This window comes from Scomber japonicus, chromosome 14, assembly GCF_027409825.1.
Source record: "Scomber japonicus isolate fScoJap1 chromosome 14, fScoJap1.pri, whole genome shotgun sequence".
NCBI classification, from domain to species: Eukaryota; Metazoa; Chordata; class Actinopteri; order Scombriformes; family Scombridae; genus Scomber; species Scomber japonicus.
The window spans coordinates 3,018,124-3,040,641 of NC_070591.1; the positions used below are offsets into that span (position 1 = coordinate 3,018,124).

General features: G+C 43.8%; 1 protein-coding gene across 1 annotated transcript; it reads left to right on the forward strand.

The window, feature by feature from the left end:
* Window positions 1–225: 225 nt before the first annotated feature.
* On the forward strand, window positions 226–5,564 carry LOC128373117 (protein ZNF365-like). Its single transcript, XM_053333375.1, is given in 6 exon segments — window positions 226–458; window positions 460–920; window positions 1,630–1,939; window positions 3,271–3,442; window positions 3,572–3,621; window positions 5,207–5,564. Coding segments are annotated over 6 exon segments (1,452 nt in total). The 3' UTR covers window positions 5,433–5,564.
* The last annotated feature ends 16,954 nt before the right edge of the window (window positions 5,565–22,518 follow it).

Consider the following 22,518-nt stretch of genomic DNA (forward strand, 5'->3'; position numbering starts at 1 on the left):
CTTCCTGCTTCCTCCTCTCTCTCTCTCTCTCTCTCTCTTCCTCCCTTCCTTCCTTCCTGCTTCCTCCTCTCTCTCTCTCTCTCTCTCTCTCTCTCTCTCTCTCTCTCTCTCTCTCTCTCTCTCTCTCTCTCTCTCTCTCTCTCTCTCTCTCTCTCTCTCTCTCTCTCTCTCTCTCTCTCTCTCTCTCTCTCTCTCTCTCTCTCTCTCTCTCTCAGGTATAAAGTGATGCAGCAGAAGTTGTGCTCCAGAGGTTCCGGTTCTTTCCTCTTAGAGAGGAACGGCCAGGCGTGCGGCGCCATCAGCGACTCCTCCACTTCCTGCCAGCTCCCGTTCCGCTGCCCCCGCTGTGGCGAGCAGGAGCGTTTCCGCAGCCTGGCCTCGCTGCGAGCCCACCTGGAGTACCGCCACTCCTACCGCTCGCCGGACGCCACCGCCGCCGGCTTCAGCATCACCGCAACACCCCGACCCGCTGACGGCGGCGATCCCGTGGCACGACATGAGCCTGCCGACCCGGCGGGCGCCGCACGGCTCGGCGCGGCCGCCGCACGTCCGCTCGCTCAGCGACAGCAGAGACAGCGGATACCTCCACTCCTACGGCTCGGTGAGGAGGCGCACACAGAGCGTCGGCGTGGGGACGCAGGCCGAGGACGAAGAGGATGAGGAAGAGGAGGAAGAGGAGGAGGGCACGGAGGATGAAGATGTGGGAGAAGAGGAGGATGATGATGAGGAGGATGAAGGTGAAGAGACAGACGGAAGCAGACATGAAGAAGGTTTTAAAATGTCGGTGAAGAAGTCCGACGTGTGTCCTCATCATCACCTCAACCATCATCATCATCATCATCATCATCTCCTCTTCCCTCCTCCAGCTCCGCTCGGACCCCCGCCCGACCCGGACCTCCACCTGGACCTGGACCTGGTCGGTGCGTTCAGGTTTACTTCACTTCTTTATTTGATACCTCCCTCCTTTCCTTCCTTCTTCCCTCCTTCCTCCCTCCTTTCCTTCCTTCTTCCCTCCTTCCTCCTCCTTTCTTCCTTCTTCCCTCCTTCCCCCCTCCTTCCCTCTTTCCCTCCTTCCTCCTCCTTTCCTTCCTTCCATCTGTCCTCCTCCTTCTCTTTCTTTCCTCCCTCCTTTCCTTCCTTCTTCCTCCTTTCCTTCCTTTTTCCCTCCTTCCTTTCATTCCATCTTCCTCCCTTCCCTCCTTCCTTCCTTTCATCTGTCCTCCCTCCCTCCCTCCTTCTCTCTGTCTTTCCTCCTCCCTCCCTCCTTTTCTTCCATCTTCCTCCCTTCATTCCTTCTTCCTCCCTTTCTCCTTTCCTTCCTCCCTCCCTCCTTCCATTCCTTCTTCCTCCCTTCCCTCCTTCCTTCTTTTCTCACTCCCCTCCTTTCATTCCTTCTTCCTCCCTCCCTCTTTTCCTTCCTTTCTCCCTCTCTCCTTTCCTTCCTCCTTCCTCCCTTCCTCCCTCCCTCCTTTTCCTTCCTTCTTCCTCCCTTCCTCCCTCCTTTCCGACAGCCTTTGTCCTTCAGCACTCAGACTTCCTGATTGCTGTTGCCATGGCACCTGCTTGCTAATATATACTACTATACTATCCCTGCTGCAGACAGTAACTCTCCTTCCCTGTCACCACCAGAGCAGAACTCCTACTCCGGTCTGGAGACGGCAGCAGCCTCGGCGGCGGTGCGTCGGCGGCTGGCGAGCATCCTGCGGGCGGCGGACAGCACGATGCAGCGCCGGCTGGCCAAGGTGAGCACCGAGCTCGCCCAGACCGACACAGAGCTGCTGTGTGAGCGCGCCCACTCGCAGCACCTGGCCCAGGAGAGGCAGGAAGTGGCGGACAGGGAGCGGTCGCTGAGCCGGCAGGTGGACGTGGCCGTCATGGTGATCGCAGCGCTGAGGGAACAGCTCAACGCCTCCGAAAATGAGCTGGAACGACGAGAGAGGTAAACAGTGGAGCTGAAAACGGCCTGAACGTAGGTAGAATGTTCCGGAATCTTTGGTTACTAAGGTGGTTGCTAAGGGCTGTGTTCCGTGGTTGCTAAGGTGGTTGCTAAGGGCTGTGTTCCGTGATTGCTAAGGGCTGTATTCCGTGGTTGCTAAGGGCTGTGTTCCGTGGTTGCTAAGGTGGTTGCTAAGGGCTGTGTTCCGTGATTGCTAAGGGCTGTGTTCCGTGGTTGCTAAGGGCTGTGTTCCGTGGTTGCTAACGTGGTTGCTAAGGGGCGTCTTAAAGAGACAGGAGCTAAAAACGGCCTGTTAATAGACAGAGGCTGAACTGAGCGGCTGCATAAAGGACCAGTAGAAGATAATTGAGGAGTTTTTAACTGGAAATCATGTAAAGATATTCCAGTAGGAGGAGAGAAGGAGAGAGGAAGGATAAGAGGAGGTGAGGAGGAAGGAGGAGTGGGAGGAGAGGAGGAGTGGAAGGAAAAGAGGAGGAAGGAGGAGTGGGAGGAAAGAAGGAAGGAGGAGAAGAGGAGGAAGGAAGAGTGGGAGGAGAGGAGAAGGTGAGGAGGGGGAGTGGAAGGAGGAGAGGAGGAAGGAAGAGTGGGAGGAGAGGAGAAAGGAGGAGTGGTAGGAGGAAGGACGAGAGAAGGAAAGGAGGAAGGAAGAGTGGGAAAAGGACCAGTAGAAGATAAATGAGGAGTTTTTAACTGGAAATCATGTAAAGATATTCCAGTAGAGACTCAGAATATTAATATAGAGCTAGAGATGTGAAGAATATGAGTTATAAAACCTTTGTGTCGTCCTCTCGGGTCAAATTGACCTCATCTGTTTTGGCTGTTCCTTCTTTCCTTCCTCCATCCTTCTCTCTTTCTTTCCTTCCTCTCTCTTTCCTCCCTTCCTTTTTTCCTTACTCCATCCCCCTTCCTTCCTTCCTTCTTTTTCTCTGTCCTTCTTTCCTTCCTTCCTCCCTTCCTCTCTCCCTCCCTCCATCCTTCCTTCATTCCTTCTTTCCTCTGTCCTTCATTCCTTCCTCCCTTTCTTTCCTCCCTCCTGTCCTTCCCTCCTTCCCTCCCTCCCTTCTTCCCTCCTTCTTCTTCCTTCCTTCCTTCTTTTCTCATTCTTTTGTGGTTACACCATTTGACATTTTCAGGAGCATTCAGTCTTACTTTTGGTAAAGAATGGTATAAAAACAACAAAACAAAAATACTAAATGTACATTTTAACAAACCTGATGCTGGTTTTAAAACTAGTTTAACTGATTTTCTAATTGTTCATCTTGCCAACCCTCATTTGTTTTTGATCCATAAATATATATATCTGTGTTTTCCAGGGAGGTGATAACCATCCAGAAGTTTCTGGAAGCTGCAGCGCGACAGGAAACATGCGGTAAAGTAAGAATCCAGCATTTCATCGAGAACCTGCTGAGACGCATCGCTCTGGCTGAGAGGCTGGTGGAGTATTACCAAGAGAACGGCAGTCCGTCACAGTGCAACCACTACAAGGTACACATACACACACACACGCACACACACACACACACACACACACACACACACACACACACACACACACGCACACGCACACACACACACGCTAAAACCTGACCTTTGACCTCTTGTCTGTCTCCTCAGCAGCACCAGCAGCCAACTGATAATGGACCTCACAGAATCACTAAGAGCAGGCGAGTACTTCCTGTGTGTGTTCCTCATATTTAACACCGTCATGTATCTTAATGAGGTGGACAGAATAATAGAAACACTCCACAACTCACTATGACCTCAGCAATAAACATGAAGTTGAATTATCACCTTTCAGACACGTTTAAGCTTGGTAAAAGTAGAATCTGACTTGGTTTCAGTCGTGTGTTTTGTGACCTGCTGACAGTCAGAGACGTTAATCTGTGAACAGGGATTATTCCTCAGCAGGACTGATCCTCTTACAGAGCAGATTAGCTGCTGCTCTGCTGCCGCTCTCCTGCTCTGCCGCCGCTCTGCCGCCGCTCTGCCGCCGCTCTACTGCTCTGCTGCTGCTCTGCTGCTCTGCCGCTGCTCTGCCGCGCTGCTATTCTGCTGCTCTGCTGCCGCTCTGTTGCTCTCCTGCTTCTGCTCTGCTGCTGCTCTTCTGCCGCTCTAATGCTCTGCCGCTCTGCTACTGCTCTGCTGCCGCTCTGCTGCCGCTCTGCTGCCGCTCTTCTGCCGCTCTTCTGCCACTCTAATGCTCTGCTGCTGCTCTTCTGCCGCTCTTCTGCCACTCTAATGCTCTGCTGCTGCTCTTCCGCTTCTCTGCCGCTCTAATGCTCTGCTGCTGCTCTTCTGCCGCTCTTCTGCCACTCTAATGCTCTGCTGCTGCTCTTCCGCTTCTCTGCCGCTCTAATGCTCTGCCGATCTAATGCTCTGCCGCTGCTCTTCTGCCGCTCTTCTGCCACTCTAATGCTCTGCCGCTGCTCTTTTGCCGCTCTGCTTCCGCTCTGCCGCTGCTGTGCTGCTCTGCCGCTTTGCCTCAAAGCCAAACGGTGACAGAGTGGCTGCTAAATCATTCAGGAGGAAATGTTGTCTCCTCTGTCGGGTTTACGTGTCGCCGTCATGTTTTATTGATCACTGAACATGTGACACTTCTGTCCTTTTACTCAGTTACTGGAGTGGGGTTACCCTGTCTCTCTGTCTGTCTGCCTGCTTGCCTGTCTGTCTATCTGTCTTCTTTACTTCAGTTGAGCCTAAACTGCACTTTGTCTTGTGTTTTTATTCTTGAATTTAAAGGATATTTTTCCTTCTTTTTTGTGCTCAAGTATGGAGGTTGAAATATGAAGCTACTTAAGCTCTGTAAACATGTTTTGCAGCTTTAGGGCCTAGAACAGCTTAAACACTGATACGTGGTGGTTGACCATGGATTCATTAGAAGACCAGGATAGAGCGCCGGTTTCTCCCAGTGGTCATTTGTAGTATTGCACCTAAAAAAAAAATTACAAACGAAGAAACGAGATTTAAAAACCTCTGACTTCATCACAACGTAAAGTCTGTGGGCCGAGTTAGAAACACTGCTGTGGACCGCACAACGTGGGAGCTAGGAACTTTGTAATTTTCATAGGATTGAATTGGCGCCATTCTGAGCCCAGTATCCAACTCTTATAAAACATCCATGCGCTCGACACTGGAAAGACTCTTGGAGGAAATAAAATTTCAAAACTGGAAGACATCCACAGAATCTCTTTCTGTCTGTCTGTCTGTCTTCCTTTTGTTCACTCGTTTGTGTTCATGTGACGTCTCCAGGTCGGCAGGAGGTCAGCTGTCCTCGTCCGGTCTCCACGACAACAGAACTCACTCGTCCTCGCAGTTTGGCGGCCGCCCCCCGTCGTTCTCCAAGCAGGGGGTCGGCGAGCGGGAGCGGGAGCAGCGGGAGCGTCTGGCGCAGTCGTCCCGGCTCTTCTGCCGACCCGAACACAGAGACGACATCTGGAACCACCAGCGGCGGCGCTCCACCGGGTACGAGGCGTAGAGACGTAGAGACACGACCGGGGAGAGGAGGTGTCAGACTTCACTCACTCTTTAGTTACTACTTATTACTACTACTATTTATTAACAGCTTTATTCCAGTGTGTTAACCTATGGAAAAATACCACAAGTTCCTCCTTCAGCAGAAAGAGTCTCAGTTAAAACAAGAAGCTCCAAGAAAGTCAAGATTTATTTAGATTTAAACCTCAAACACCTGAGTCATGTGACCTCTGCTGCAAACTGCATGGGACACCTGAGTCATGTGACCTCTGCTGCAAACTGCATGGGACACCTGAGTCATGTGACCTCTGCTGCAAACTGCATGGGACACCTGAGTCATGTGACCTCTGCTGCAAACTGCATGGGACACCTGAGTCATGTGACCTCTGCTGCAAACTGCATGGGCACCTCAGTCATGTGACCTCTGCTGCAAACTGCATGGGACACCTGAGTCATGTGACCTTTGCTGCAAACTGCATGGGACACCTGAGTCATGTGACCTTTGCTGCAAACTGCATGGGACATCTGAGTCATGTGACCCCTGCTGCAAACTGCATGGGACACCTGAGTCATGTGACCTCTGCTGCAAACTGCATGGGACACCTGAGTCATGTGACCTCTGCTGCAAACTGCATGGGACACCTGAGTCATGTGACCTCTGCTGCAAACTGCATGGGACGTTTTTAGGCAATAAATCAAACAGAAAATCATGCAGTCATTTATAAAATCTATAAAACATTTGCACCTCAGTGAATATGACTTTCCTGTGTGCAAACATTTACTTCAACAACTTCTAAACTTGCTGATATGAATTTTTGATATAACAAATGTAAAAAATCCCACATTATTTTAAGTTTAAAAGAGGCTTCAATATGTTTTTGTTTCCTTACAAATATAATTACTAAACTATTGTCAAAAATATAGAATAACATCACCCTTAAAAACTCAGTTTGTAGGTGTTTAAGTTGGACATTTTACTTTTACATTTACTCCCTGCAAATCTCAAATTACTAAACCAAACTTATCCAATTATTAATAGCAATCAAATTAAAGAAAAGCATTGAATATAAGAGAAGAAATCACAATTAAGCATAAATCAAATATATCCTGGCACATACACAAAATTTAAAGTCAATAAAAATCTTAATTTTTATACAAATTGTAACTTTTGTTAAGTTTCCCTCAAAGTTGAGTTTTTAAAAAAAATGCTTTACAGACATTTTTACAGCTGAAAAAGTGAACTCTTTTCATTTCTTTAACATTGCCACACACATTAATACCTATAAATCTTCAACGAGCTGATGTCTGCTCAGTTTATCAGTTGGACTCTGATATAAAACACCTCTTTTATAAATGACTGCTGCAGAGTTTGATCTCTAATTTAAACCATTAATACAAAAACTGGAGCAGAAACTGACTCACTGTTCATTTCATTTCCATTCAAAGAAAAACAAAATGTTATTTCTGCAAAAAACAGGGTTCAATAAAAACAATGCAATAACAAATATTACTGCACGAACACATCCAATTGTATTCAAGTATAAATATATATATATGTATATTTTATATTGCAGACGCTGTGTGAGTTTCCATAGATTATTACACTGCAGTAGAGTTTTATAAACTGGACGACAGGGTGGTAAAAACTTAATATTCAAACATGTAAATGAAAAACAGCTTCTTGTGTTTTGTCTCATTTATCAGCACAAGTCATAATAATAAGAATAATAATAAGTACAATATAATAATAAGTATACTGGTACATTTAGTGATCCTTTGTGCTTTTTTATCTCATCTACTGGTTTAAGATTTATTTACAGTTAAAGTTAAACGACAGAAGTTTGTTGGTTTTTTGGTTTTTTTGAAGATCGTCTGCTTCCTAAATTGATCGGGGCGATGTTTTAATGACACGTCCTCTCCTCTGGTGGAACCTTTACTTCCATCCCCGCCCGGCCTGGTCCCCCCCCCCCCCCCCCCCCAAAAAAACCCCTCCTGATCAGTCCGGTCGTCTTATCTCTCCGTCTGTGCTTCCAAAGACAGAACGATGGTGAGCTGTGATGCTGTTTGTCATCTAACCCCAACCCTAACCCCAACCCTAACCCCAGCAGCATCCTGAGTACTAACCGTCACACTGGGTTAGTTATGTTAAAGACAAAATCTACTTTATATCTTTTTATGTTTTCTCTCACTTAATATAAAAAAGATGCATCTGCAGCATTGAGATCCCCTCTGAAGACTCTTTGCAGCATCTTTTGCCTTTTATTTTGGTAACAGTCACAGTTTGGTGCACAGCCTTTCGATCCAGAAATGCTTCATCTGACCAGTGTAGGCTGTAGCTCCCAATGCAGGTATAACGTCATATGATATATCCCATTAAATTACACCTGCATTGAGAAATTATACCAATGCAGGTGTAATTTAATGGGTTATATTCCAAAAGACTTAATCTGTAAAGTCAGAAAAAGTCTGCAACACTATATTTCCCAATGCAGGTATGTTTTAGGATATATCCATTAAATTATACCTGCATTGGTGTAATTTCTCAATGCAGGTATAATTTAATGGAGATATTCCAAAAAACTAAATCTGTAAAGGCAGAAAAAAGCCTGTAGCTCCCAATGCAGGTATGATTTAATGGATATATCCTATTGAAATCATACCTGCATTGGGAGCTTTCAGATGTTCATGCTACCAAAAACTTTTTCATGTTATCTGACCAGTGAGAGAGTATCTTTGGAGGGTTTTTGGAGCGCTGAGGATCATTATTTAGTCACTGAGGCTGTTGTCCTGCTTGGTCTCTGGTTGTAAGCACAGACGGGAGTTTGATGACACCAGATTTGGGTCAGATAAACGTGTATTTCTTGGCTTCTAGCAGCAGATGGACGTGTTTGACTACGTGAGGACCAACTCAAACGCTGTCCGGTTATTGTACATAAAGAGAAAAGACATGGAAATACTTTTAATGTGACTTCTTTGTTTCCTGGTCGTCGTGGTCCTTTCATGTACGCAGCCAATCACAAACCAATCTGCAGGAGTACTCCAGAGATGCAGCGGAGGGGAAACTCAGATATTTACCTTTTAAAAGGAACAGTCCAACATTTTTAGGGACTTTTCTTTTAGCCAGTCAGATGGAAACTGCTAGCCTAGCCTAGCCTAGCCTAGCTCCATCGAAAGTGACTAGTCTGATCTACTCAGTTACAGCAGATCAGTCGGTTTTGTTGCTGATATTTAATATTTTTCTTTTTGACAATGAATCCAATGAAAAGACCAAAGGAATCTGTGTGAATTGAAAGCCTGATATGTCTCATTCCTCGGAGCCACACAGCTCTATTGTTGTCCAAAAACCTTAGAGAAGAGTCACAGCTATGTTCCTTACATAGACTATATATATGAAGATGGACACATGGAGCTAATTTGAAGTAACCTAGAGCTGCATTCTATCAAAAGGCCACCAGGGGGGCGACCATCTCTATACAAGTCAATGGAGAATTCACCAACTTCTCACTTGATTTCTAACCTCAGTAAACGTTTTCAAAATGTGTTTATGGTCTCAATCGCTAGTTTAAAGCCTTCTTCAATGCAGTATGATGTTCATTTGGGACATTTTGGCCTCCCTGATTTTATATGTGACGATAAAGCAGGGTATGCATTAGGGGGCGTGGCTACGTCCTGATTGACAGGTTGATTGACCAATGTCCTCCAGATCCAGCCCTCGTAACCATAGCAACCTAGGAAATTACTGAGTCCTTTTAAAAGAACTGAAACTGTTCATTAGTGAGCTGTTTTTAAAGATTTATGAGACACATATAGAGAAGAGAAGTTAGAAAGTATTGAGAGACATTGTTGGTTTTGGTCTTTTTTGTGAGATCTGTTGATAATAATTTCACTCTTTTGATGGAGCTAGATATTTATTCTGTTTAATTTATTTAGTTTAGTTCCCTCTCCGCTACATCTCGAGGTAAAACGAGGCCTGATTCATGCACCATGTTTGACCCGAATCTGGAGGACACCACACATAAAACGAATGTACTTTTGAGTTAAAGCTCACACTGAGAGACGCCCTGTTTGGTTTCGGTTTTAAAGTCCGAACTTTTTTTTTTTTTTTTTGACTCGTCATTCGGGCTTTAAAAAGGAAAAACCAGAACAGCGCTCATTCACACAGAAACGGGTTTCGAGATTCTCCGATCACAAAATGAATGACGTCGTATCAACGCTTTCATCCAAAGTGACTTACAGTGCCGTGAATGCTTTCAGTCCATCTGCCAGTAAAACTACCCAGCTCACCACCGCTTAACAGAATCATTCCTCTCTCTCTCTCTCTCTCTCTCTCTCTCTCTCTCTCTCTCTCTCTCTCTCTCTCTCTCTCTCTCTCTCTCTCTCTCTCTACTCCTTCCTCTTCTTCCTTTCTCTCTCTCTCTGTCTGTCTCTCTCTCTCCCTCCTTCCTTTCCTTTCTTCTTCCTTCCCTCCTCTCCTCCCTCCCTCCCTCCCTCCCCTCCCTCTCTCTTCTCTCTCTCTCTCTGTCTCTCTCTCTCTCCCTTCCTCCCTTCCTTCCTCTTCTCTTTCTCCTTTCCTTCCTGCTTCCTCCTCTCTCTCTCTCTCTCTCTCTCTCCCTTCCTTCTTCCTCCTCCTCTCTCTCTCTCTCCCTTCCTTCTTCCTTCCCTTCCTGCTTCCTCCTCTCTCTCTCCCTTCCTTCCTTCCCCCTCTCCTCTCTCTCTCTCTCTCTCTCTCTCTCTCTCTCTCTCTCTCTCTCTCTCTCTCTCTCTCTCTCTCTCTCTCTCTCTCTCTCTCTCTCTCTCTCTCTCTCTCTCTCTCTCTCTCTCCTTTCTTTCCTTCTCTCTCTCTCTCTCTCTCTCCCTCTCTCTTCCTTCTCTCTCTCTCTCTCTCCAATCTGTTTACATGTTACTGTACATTAATCTCATCCAATGATAAGAATGTATATGTAGAAGACGGTATTTGGTTATTTGGTGTTTAAAAAAAAAAAAGAAAAAAGTATCTTTGCTGTCGTTGGTTTAGGTTTTATTGACAGTGTTAATAGATATTTTATATACAAAGCTATTATGTGTCGTCCAGTGGAGGTAGTAGTCCTACAGTATTTAAAACAGGGTGTCTGCAGCTCAGTAAGATATCAAATGTATGCACTACTTTTCATTTTCAAACTTCTAACTTATTGCATTTATCGAGGAGACGTTCTCCTGATTGTGTTTTTGCACTCTCTTGTAAGGCTGCTCAATTAATCCAAATTTGATCTTGATTATGATTTAGGCGCTTATAAAACTTATAAAATCAGGGGGAAAAGATTTTTAATAATAATAATAATAATGAGATAGCGCTCAATAACAACGGTTTTATTTTGAAAAGCTTAGACAGGAAGTGGCTGCAGCTCTGTTAGTTTGACAGAAGCTGAAACACACAGTGAAATGTTTTAACTATAAATAAAAGTGCAGAGTTTCCAGCCTGTGTCAGACGATGCTGAGTTGACTGACTAATTATTAAAAACCAGGAAGTGACGTGTGAACTGTCGTCATGGTAACCAGCTCAGCTCTAATATCTCTACACATGTTCTGCTGTGTGTTGCGTTAAGCTGCAGATAAAAGGCTGTTGCTTGGAGAGAAAGTTAATTAAGCTGAATGTCCAATAAATGCAGCATGTTTCTAAAGTTTAAAAAAAATTGTTTTAATAATCGTGATTTCAGTTTTGACCCAAATAATCGTGATTATGATTTTTTTCCATAATCGAGCAGCCCTACTCTCTTGTTGTTTTTCGAAGGTTTAAATTTGTCTTATTTTAATGTCTAATTGGCGTTAAAAGGTCTTTAAAAAAAAGTCTAAATGAATGAAACCTGCAGACACTCTCCACCTGACCAGTTGTGTCGATCATGATTTGTTCCAGATTTACTGGAAGTTGCCAATTTTGTTTAAAAGCAGAAAGATGTTCACCAGTTTAACAAGCCAGAATGAACTATAAACTATGTGTGAAGTGGAATAGATCTTGTATTATAGCCGTTTTCTTGGTCTATTTTGTTTTTAATGGTGTCCCAGGGCCAGAAACAATGAGGGTAAACTTTTATTTCGGCTTCTTCCCACATTAAAAAAAAAACCCTGATCCAGATAAATGTGGATAAATCTACTGAGTATCCCAGAGATCAATGAGTCATCAAACCTCTGAAACGATGTTCGCCTAAAAGTGTTACTGCTGCTGTCCGTTAAAAACCCACATGTCTTTTTGCTTCTCTGCAACTGAAAGACCCAAAAGTGTACGAAGAGCTTGAATATTTAGTCTCACGGATTCATTATATCATTATAGGAATGATTGTTTTTAGTCTCCTCTGGGTTTCTATGACAACCATGAAACCAGTATTAAATTAAAGGATCATTCTGCGGATCTCTCAGTCTCAACATAACTTTTCTTCCTCCACAATAATTAATTTCCAATATTTCCCAGAATGCCTCCAACAAAGACCGACTGCAAACTGTCCTGACGGTGTTGAGCTGTAGAGTCCAAAGCAGACGAAGCTTCATTTTATCTGTGTTGAACAATCTGAAGTTTGAATTTAAGACGTTTGGAAGGATAAGGCTGCAGTTTTATACATTTTTCTTCCTGTCAACAAATCTTCATGTTTGGATCCAAACCAACAATGAACTAATCTACTAATAAGTAATGTGTGTGTATCTAAAGTCTGATAGATCTTATTCTTCTTTTGTTGTTTAAAAACTGTTAAACACTCGTCAGTGAGTCTCATCACTGCTCTGGATCACATGTTCCTTGATTATGAAGAGTTTTTGGTTGTGTTAGTTTGTTTAGAAACTGAAACAAAGACTAATAACAGCGATCATGTTTTCAGTCTCTGAGGCCAAGTCCACACGTACCAAAACGATCTTTCCCCCCTCCGTTTCCCCTGGCATCGTTTCAAGAATATTTGCGTACACACGGATCCATCTCAACACGCTACTTCATATTCCATACTTATTAGTAGATCAGTTCATTGTTGGTTTGGATCCAAACATGAAGATTTGTTGACAGGAAGAAAAATGTATATAACTGCAGCCTTATCCTTTCAGAAGTCTTAAATTTAAACTTCAGAAACAACCAAAAGAAAGTTTTGTGTGTGACGCCACAGAGGTCTATTGTTGTCCAGAAGAGTCACAGCCATGATTCCTTACATAGACTATATATATAAAGATGGACACATGGAGCTAATTTGAAGCCTCTTTCTTTCTCTCTTTTCAATTTGGAGCCAAACAAGACATGCAGAGAGTTGACTTTCACGCTCTGATAAAACGTCTCGCTACCTCGGACCGATGCGTAATCACAATTAACTTAGTGAGATATTGCAATAATAGTCTGAGTCCTGGAGCCAACTGTCAATCAAAGCTGTCAATCAAAGCTATTATAAGTCTTCAAATCTTGTTAACGGAGCAATAATTTCCAAAAGGAGCACCAGCGCACATATTAGAGGGCCTGAACTTAGAGATTTAGTCCAGAATGACTCGCTGAAATATATAAAACATGAATTGACTCATTAGTATTACTGAAGAGACGTTAAAGCTTATTGAATGGGAGTTATTTGGAGCAGCTGGTGCTTCCACCTTAAGATGGGTCTGTAGGTTGACCTGCTAACCTCTCACAGATAACCTCTGATCTGAAATGACATCATCCAGATCAGAGGTTAGTAGGTCAACGTACAGACCCCGGATGTTGATAACATGCCACCACGGGCTCGGAGGGGAATAGCACAAACGTATCATAACTAAATATTGGTGACATGAACTAGTTTGGTGGCAGATAATGTGTTATATAGAGGCTGCGCTTCGGTGCCCCGTGTACTCGCATTATACGGATATACGCGGCGCAACACTGGAGCTAATTTCGTCCGAACGACTCCAAATGACACCAAAGTTGTCTGGGTGAGTAAATGATCGTATTTTATGCTAGAAATAAGGTCCAGGTTGTAAAAAAACGGTAATTATCCTTTAAGATGTGGTAACTGCTAATTGGTTCATTATATCCCTAAACATACAACCTTCCTGCTGCCAGAAATACTAAAATGTGGATTAAATACCACATTTTAAGGAGACTTCAGAAACGCAGATTGTTGAACTCAGCTAATACGGAGCTTCGTCCACTTCGGACTCTTCAGGTCAACAACGTCAGGACAGTTTGCGGTCGCTCTTCACTGTAAATTTGCATGTTGAAATCGCAAAAGCAAATCTACTGATCGCAACAGTTCTATTTATAAACACTGAAATGTTGCTGTTATAAATGTTACAAAACCTTAAAAAATAAAATCCTCCAAATTGGAGTTGTGGGGTTTTCATGCAAACAGCAGCATAACTCTTGAATGACGTGTGTGCAGAGCTTCAGGTTTGTCTCTGGCGTATACTACTTCCTGTTTCTGGTGCTCAGTCATTAGAAGGTGGTGGAAGATGATGCATGAAGCAGCCCTACTACTACTACTACTACTACGACTACTACTACTACATATGTAGCTATTGTGTTACTGTGAAAGCATGCATCATATGTAACAAAAAAAAAAGTACTTATAAAATACTGTTATCTTGTATTACTATGTGTACTTTTGTAGCAGAGCGAGGTCTATTTTAATGGCATTTGAATGGAAAGTTGCACTAAACCAACCGAGAGCACTTCGCTTGGAGCTGGTGGATTTCATATTGAAGGGAGTGTTGTATACGGGACAATCAACAGGGTTCAATGCACAGGTTCGGAAAAAGTCTGGAAACTACATTTTATTACTTCCGTGTTTTGAAATGTTTTGGAGGAAAAATGTGCAAAAATGTGAGTTCTGAAGCTGAGAGAGAAAAAAAAAAAGCTTGAGAAGCGGGGAAGAAAATAAACTACTGTAACCGAACACGTATTATAACTGGAGTTAATGTTAGTTTGATTATGACACTACTACCTTTTATTGCAGTGAGTCGGTAGAGATAAAGTTAGTTTTTATGTTGTGTAAAAGGAATTAAAAAAAATTAGGGCTGTCAGCGTTAACGCATTAATCGCGATTAGATTAATGCAATCCATAACGCGTTCATTTTTTTAATCGCATTTTAATGTTGCAAGCCTTTTTGTCCCTTCTACTCCCCCGTAGACGGCTCCTCTAGCTGTAGCGCTATGCTTTGAAGTGGCCTCCTGCAGTAAACCTACCGCGCTGATGGAAAGTAAGAGAGCTACTGGACTTTTGAACGGCTTGTTTAACTTTAAAACACTTCCAGACGCTTCAGTTGACAAGTCAAAAGTAAAATGCAACCTGTGTCAAACGGAGTTTAACTACCACCGGAGTACGTGGAGTTTGAGTTAGCACCTCCACGCTAAACACCCAGGTGCAGCCAAGCCAGCCTCAGCTCCACCAAAGGACCATTTTGGAGTGTGGGAGTCGCAGCAGAGCCGTGATTGATTCCCAGTTAAGACACTCTGGTAAGAAATGCTTTACATTATGGGCTTAAAACTGCCTTCAAATGGAAAATAACAGGATTTTAAACATGCAATTCAAAATGCAATCAATCATGATTAACTATGGAAATTCTGCGATTAATCGCGATTGAAGAAATTAATCGTTTGACAGCCCTAAAAAAAAAAAGACAAAAAAAAAAAAGGTTTATGCGGCCCGGTTTGATATCCTTCGGTTCACGTTCGTCTGTAGGGATTTCGTTTTGCAGAAGTAATCTCTAGTTTTGTGCCTTCACTCGAAAAACTCTGTAGTCTGTATAACACTGTGCAAAATGCAATACTGTGAAGAACTGGAATACTTTTTATGTTGTCGGTCTGTGTGATAACCATCGAAGATTAAAGAACAAACATGACACAAACGTTACTACCTTGTATTTTTGTTTTTGTTCAAAGTCGGGTGGATTTTATTGCAAAAAAAAGGTTTGTATTTTGAATGTTGAATATTAAACTAACTTAAAGTAGCTGTATGTAACAAATATATTCCAAGTAATCATAAAATGGCCCTAAATACCACCAGACATTAAGGAATCATGTTAATTTCAAACACTGATATCACTGACAGTCGTAGTCCAGCCAGAATATTCACATTTGAAAAGCTCAGTTGCAGCCCTCAAGTAATGTTTATGTTGTCATTCTGTGTTTTGGCCTGATGCTCCACCCACCACCTAGCTACCAATCACCAAGTCAGTACTGATGCTCCACCCACCACCTAGCTACCAATCACCAAGTCAGTACTGATGCTCCACCCACCACCTAGCTACCAATCACCAAGTCAGTACTGATGCTCCACCCACCACCTAGCTACCAATCACCAAGTCAGTACTGATGCTCCACCCACCACCTAGCTACCAATCACCAAGTCAGTACTGATGCTCCACCCACCACCTAGCTACCAATCACCAAGTCAGTACTGATGCTCCACCCACCACCTAGCTACCAATCACCAAGTCAGTACTGATGCTCCACCCACCACCTAGCTACCAATCACCAAGTCAGTACTGATGCTCCACCCACCACCTAGCTACCAATCACCAAGTCAGTAGCGTATCAGCAGCCAGGTTGCCAGGTGCCACTGAGCTGCAGCTAGGAACACTGCAGATAATGTCTGATGTTACAAAACCAAAAAAACCTCATTACAGGAGACGTCACAGGAGACGCCTTTGAAACATGGAGACGGTTACAGCGTCATACAGCACTCAGCTACACCCGCTGATACGGAGGAGGATATGCAGGATCACGTCCAACAACTGGCAACCCGCGTGAAGTAGACTCTGGCAGGGAGGGGGCGAGGAGAGACAGCTGTCTCCAGTGTTTTGAACGTGGGCCACAGTACCATTTCTAAACACTTAGTGTCAGAGTTACATTCTTCAACTTTAATGTCTCTATGAAAGGAAGCGCTCTGCCTGAAACGTCTGTGCCGTAATAAAGTGACATTGAATGATCAGAGTGCTGTCCGTTTATATTGTCTGATAAATTAATATTGTATGATCTCATGAATTTACACATTAACAGAGTCGGCTATTTTCTGCCAGCACTCCTTCCTGGCTTTTGCTGCATCATCAGTGTTGCTTTTGGTCTGGATGATGTTTGAATTCTTCATATTTATGAAGAATAATTGTCTGCGGGTTGAGCATAGCTCAGCGGGTAGCGCTCCCGCCCCATGTGTTGAGGCTACAGTCCTCATTGCAGGCGACCCCGGTTCGAATCCCGAGCCGAGCGGTCTTATCCTGCGTGTCATTCCCCCTCTCTCTGCCTGTTTCCTGTCTCTCTCCACTGTCCTGTACATTAAAGGCAAAAAAGCCCAAAAAAATATACTTTAAAAAAAAAAGAATAATTGTCTGCTCCTCCATGGTAAAGGGTAAAGTAGCTCTGCAGAGTTTCTCCATGTTTGTGATTGGTCAGACGCTGCAGACTCCTCCCCCCTTTATGTGAGCGCGCAGAGATCCAGATTGGAAAACCCTGGGTTGATTTACCGAGTTAATAACCAGCTTCGTAGTACCGCTTATCCTAGACTGCGAATGTCTGGGTAAATCAACCCAGGTAACGTATAGATATCCTGGGTATGTTAATCCAGCTTCGTAGTACAGGCCTCAGGTCACTGAAGGGTTTCAGGATATTTTTTGTACTTTTTCTCAACATGACTTTTCTTCTTCCTCAATAATTGTTTTCCAACACTTCACAGAATGCCTCCAAATAACTTTAACCCCTCATTTTGTTTTTATTATTGAGTTATAAAAATGCTTATTAACTCCTTTAAATTAGACCTGCACATTTTAATTGGTTTGTTGCAGTACTCACAAACGGCCACTAGATGGCACTGTTATCATGCAAATAAACTGCTTTGATTTGAACATTGTCCTGATCACTGAAGAGTTTCAGGATATTTTTTTGTAGGAAGGGAGGAAGGAAGGAAAGGAGTAAGGAGAGAGGGAGGGAGAGAGGGAGGAAAGGAGGAAGGAAGGGAGGGAGGAAGGAAGGAGAGAGGGAGGGAGGGAGGAAAGGAGTAAGGAGAGAGGGAGGGAGGAAAGAAGGAAGGAAGGGAGGGAGGAAGGAAGGAAGGAAGGAAGGAAAGAAGGAAGGAAAGGAGTAAGGAGAGAGGGAGGGAGGGAGGAAAGGAGGAAGGAAGGAAGGAGGGAGGGAAAGAGGAGAGAGGAAGGAAGGGAGGAAGGAAGGAAGGAAGGAAAGGAGTAAGGAGGGATTGAGGAAGGAAGGAAGGGAGGAAAGAAGGAGGGAGGGAGGGAAAGAGGAAGGAAGTAAGGAGAGAAGGAAGGAAGGAAGGAAGGAAGGAAGGAAGGTCTGATGTTGGATGTTAAACATGGTCAAAGTTCAGAAACTTGCAGTGTAGAAATGATGCCATAAACTGCCATGGTTGCTAGGGGCGGTTGCTAAGGCGGTTGCTAAGGCGTTTCCACTCCAACATGTACGGATGTGATTTGAGAAGTTGAACATTTGGAGTAAAGAAGGAGAAAAAGAAGTGAAATCCTGCTGCTATAGTTAGTTTATGTAGAAGCTTTGGTTGCTAAGGTGGTTGCTAAGGGCTGTGTTCCGTGGTTGCTAAGGGCTGTGTTCCGTGGTTGCTAAGGGCTGTGTTCCGTGGTTGCTAAGGTGGTTGCTGAGGGGGGCCTTAAAGAGACAGGAGCTAAAAATGGCCTGTTAATAGACAGAGGCTGAACTGAGCGGCTGCATAAAGGACCAGTAGAAGATAAATAAGGAGTTTTTAACTGGAAATCATGTAAAGATATTCCAGTAGAGACTCACAATATTAATATAGAGCTGGAGATGTGGAGAATCTTTGTCCCTCTAAACAAAATCCTACGCACAGAAACTTAATAGTCAGTCTTGTAGTGACAGAAATGTGTGTGTGAGTCAGTGCTAGTCATGCAGCGTTAACACTAACAGTATGAGACCGTCCAACATTTTTTCATATATGACGATGATGATGTAAACAGGTCGCCTTCATCAGCATACACACACACACACACACACACACACACACACACACACACAGAAACCCACAGGATGATGACGACAGTGTCTCCACAGTGACTATATCTGCTGTCACCTGATAACATGACAGCAGAGTATGACACACACACACACACACACACACACACACACACACACACACACACACACACACACACACACACACACACACACACACACACACACACACACACACCTGATCCTGAGGCCTTGACTGTTATAATCTGTTATTATTTTAATCAATATGAGTATTAGACACACAAAAGTACCAATATTGAGTACTTATACTGAGATTTTCTGGAAATTTGATTTAAAAAAATGTTGAGCTGAATTTAGATGGAAACTTGGCCGACGTACAGAGAGAGGAGGGAGCAGAGGTCAGCGGGGGCCACAGCCTCGGTGTTATAATGGGGGGGAATATCTGTGTGTGTGTGTGTGTGTGTGTGTGTGTGTGTGTGTGTGTGTCCAGAGTCTTCAAAGCCTGAGGGAACTTCCAAATATGTTTGAAATTTTTATCTCAGTCACGCAGAACCTCTTTTTTCCCGCCTGTTTCTTCATGTTTCTGTTTCTCTGACACTTTAAAGCAGCTTCTCAGCTTCTCATCGAGAGAGAGAGAGAGAGAGAGAGAGAGAGAGAGAGAGAGAGACAGACAGACAGACAGACAGACAGACAGACAGACAGACAGAGAAAGAGAGAGAGAGAGAGAGAGACAGAGAGACATAGAGAGAGAGACAGAGAGAGAGAGACAGAGACAGGGAGAGAGAGAGAGAGAGGAGTGAACTCTGGAGCATCCTGTGGTGGAAGACACTGAATGTGTGATTGAAGCATCCTCAGTTTTTTACGTCCAGCTGTGAACCTTCGCTACTTCCTGTCTGAACCTTCGCTACTTCCTGTCTGTCCTTTAGCTTCCTGTCTGCTTTATTCCACAGAGTTCAGACATAACTCATATTCTTCTCCTGTTGTCCTCGAGTCAAGGAAGGAAGGGAGGGAGAAGGAGGGAGGAAAGAAGGAATTAAGGAAGGAAGGAAGGAAGGGGGATGGAGGAAGGAAAGAAGGAAGGGAAGAAGGAAGGGAAGAAGGAAGGAAGGATGGAGGAAAGATGGAGGAAAGATGGACGGAAGGAAGGGAGGAAAGAGAGAGCAAGGAAAGAAAGAGAAAAGGAGGAAGGAAGGAAGGAAGGAAGGAAGGAAAGAAGGAACAGTCCAACCAGACGGGGTCAATTTGACCCGGGACGACGACACGAAAGTTAAAAACTCCTTCTTTATCTTCTACTGGTCCTTTATGCAGCCGCTCAGTTCAGCCTCTGTCTATTAACAGGCCGTTTTAGCTCCTGTCTCTCTAAGGCTCCCCTTAGCAACCACGGAACACAGCCCTTAGCATCCACGGAACACAGCCCTTAGCAACCACGGAACACAGCCCTTAGCAACCACGGAACACAGCCCTTAGCAACCAAAGCTTCTACATAAACTAACTATAGCAGCAGGATTTCACTTCTTTTTCTCCTTCTTTACTCCAAATGTTCAACTTCTGAAATCACATCCGTACATGTTGGAGTGGAAACGCCTTAGCAACCGCCTTAGCAACCCCATCTATCATGTACATGTGTATGTGGGTCAATTATGTTTATTTATGTCTCCATGTTGGTTTAGTTTAAATTTAAAGGGTTAAAATGTGGAAAATAAACGTATGAATAACTTCACATTCTTTTTTTGTGGACCCAGCATCAAATTTCTGCTTTTAATCCATTTAGAGAGAATATATTAGAGGATTATGGTAAAAATGTCTAAGTGGTGTAACCATAAAAACTTTGTACCAAATAATTGAACGTGTTTAAAAACAGTAAATAGTCAATAAAACACCATCCTTCCTTCCTTCCTTCCTACTTAACACTATATCAACTAGTTTGGCATGATCTTCCATCCTTCCTTCCTTCCTTCCTTCCTAACACCATATCAACTAGTTTGGCATGATCTTCCATCCTTCCTTCCTTCCTTCCTTCCTTCCTACCTAACACCATATCAACTAGTGTGGCATGATCTTACATTATAACTTTTATATTAAATAAAGATAATGGAATACAATTGTTCTAAATATTATATTACATCTGGAGAATCATGTATTTTGTGGTTACACCATTTGACATTTTCAGGAGCATTCAGTCTTACTTTTGGTTAAAAAATGGTGCAAATGTCATTTAAATGATATAAAACCAACAAAAATACTAAATGTACATTTTAACAAACCTGATGCTGCTTTTAAATCTAGTTTAACTGATTTATGAATTCATCGTCTTCTCCTCGTGCAGCTGTCTGTTATCTTTTGATCACGTGACTTCCTTCCTTCTTTCCTCCATCCTTCCTTCCTTCCTTCCTTCTTTCCTCCATCCTTCCTTCCTTCCTTCCTTCTTTCCTCCCTTCCTCCCTCTCTCTTTCTTTCCTTCCTTTTTAGATTTTGGAGGGTAAACTCTCGTCTCTTTCTCCTCGTGCAGCTCAGTCTGTTATCTTTGATCACGTGACTTCAGCCTGCAGAGTGACAGTCTGTAGATGCTCTCACTGATACGCCGCCATGACGGTGTAAAACATTTCATTTTCCCTCTTTTTTTTTTTTTTTGCCCCGCTCCGTTTCTCCTACGTAGCCAGAGGTCCGAGCGCGTGCTGTGAGCCCCGCGGTGACGTCAAAGCGGCGCGTTATCGTGTTTACTCTCTCCATGAAAGATCAACAGCGGCCTGCAGTGTTTATTGACACGCTGTGGTGCGTTCAGGGACCGTAACATAACAAGCCAGTTAACGCTGTGTGTTGCCCTCCAGCTCACCTCGCTGCTGTTCTCCTAACACACAGATGGGATGAATTTAATTTTTTTTTTTTTTAAGTAACAAAGAGACATTTTGGGTTTTTTGGGAGCTTTCCACTGACAAAACGAAACATTTAAAGCAGAGGTGTCAAACTCATTTTCATTCAAGGGACACATACAGACCAATTTGATCTCATGTGGGCCGGATCATTAAAAAGATGGAAGGGAACGAAGGGAGGAAGGAGACAAGGATGGAAAGAAGGGAAAAGTGACAGGAAGGAAAGAAAAAAGGAAGGAAGGACAGAAGGGAGGAAGAAAGGAAAAGGGATTAGGAAGGAGGGAAGGAAAGACAAAAGGAAGGAAGGAAGGAAGGAAAAGGTATTAGGAAGGAAAGGAAGAAAGGAAAAGGAGGGTTAAGCAAGTTGAATTATTTGGTACAAAGTTGTTATGGTTACACCACATAGACATTTTTACCATAATCCTCTAATATATTCTCTCTAAATGGATTAAAAGCAGAAATTTGATCCACAAAAAAAGAATGTGTGAAGTTATTCAAACGTTTATTTTCACATTTTAACCCTTTAAATTTAAACTAAACCAACATGGAGACAAAAGTGTGTTAGATATTAGAGCAGAAGGCCTTAAAGACAGGGTTGCTAAGGTGGTTGCTAAGGGCTGTGTTCCGTGGTTGCTAAGGGCTGTGTTCCGTGGTTGCTAAGGTGGTTGCTAAGGGGGGCCTTAAAGAGACAGGAGCTAAAAACGGCCTGTTAATAGACAGAGGCTGAACTGAGCGGCTGCATAAAGGACCAGTAGAAGATAAATAAGGAGTTTTTAACCTTCGTGTCGTCCCCCCGGGTCAAATTGACCCCGTCTGGTTGGACTGTTCCTTCTTTCCTTCCTCCCTTCTCTCTTTCTTTCCTTCCTCTCTCTTTCCTTCCTTTCTTCCTTCCTTCCTTCCTCCAGCCTTCCTTCCTTCCTTTCCTTCCTCCCTTCCTCCTTCTCTCTTTCTTTCTTTCCTTCCTTCCTCCATCCTTCCTTCCTTCTTTCCTTCCTCCCTTCCTCCTTCTCTCTTCCTTTCCTTCCTTCCTTCCTTTCTTTCCTCCCTTCCTCCTTCTCTCTTTCTTTCCTTCCTTCCTTCCTTCCTCCTTCTCTCTTTCTTTCCTTCCTCCATCCTTCCATCCTTCCATCCTTCCTTTCCTTTCTTCTTTTCCTCCTCCTAAAGCAGTGATTCTGGCAGAATTAGGTTAAAGATTCATTTCTGGGCGAGAAGCCAAACAGCAGAGCTCAGACTCAGATTATGAATGAGCCGTCTGAAACCAGTCTTCACAGTTATATAACACTATATTAACCACC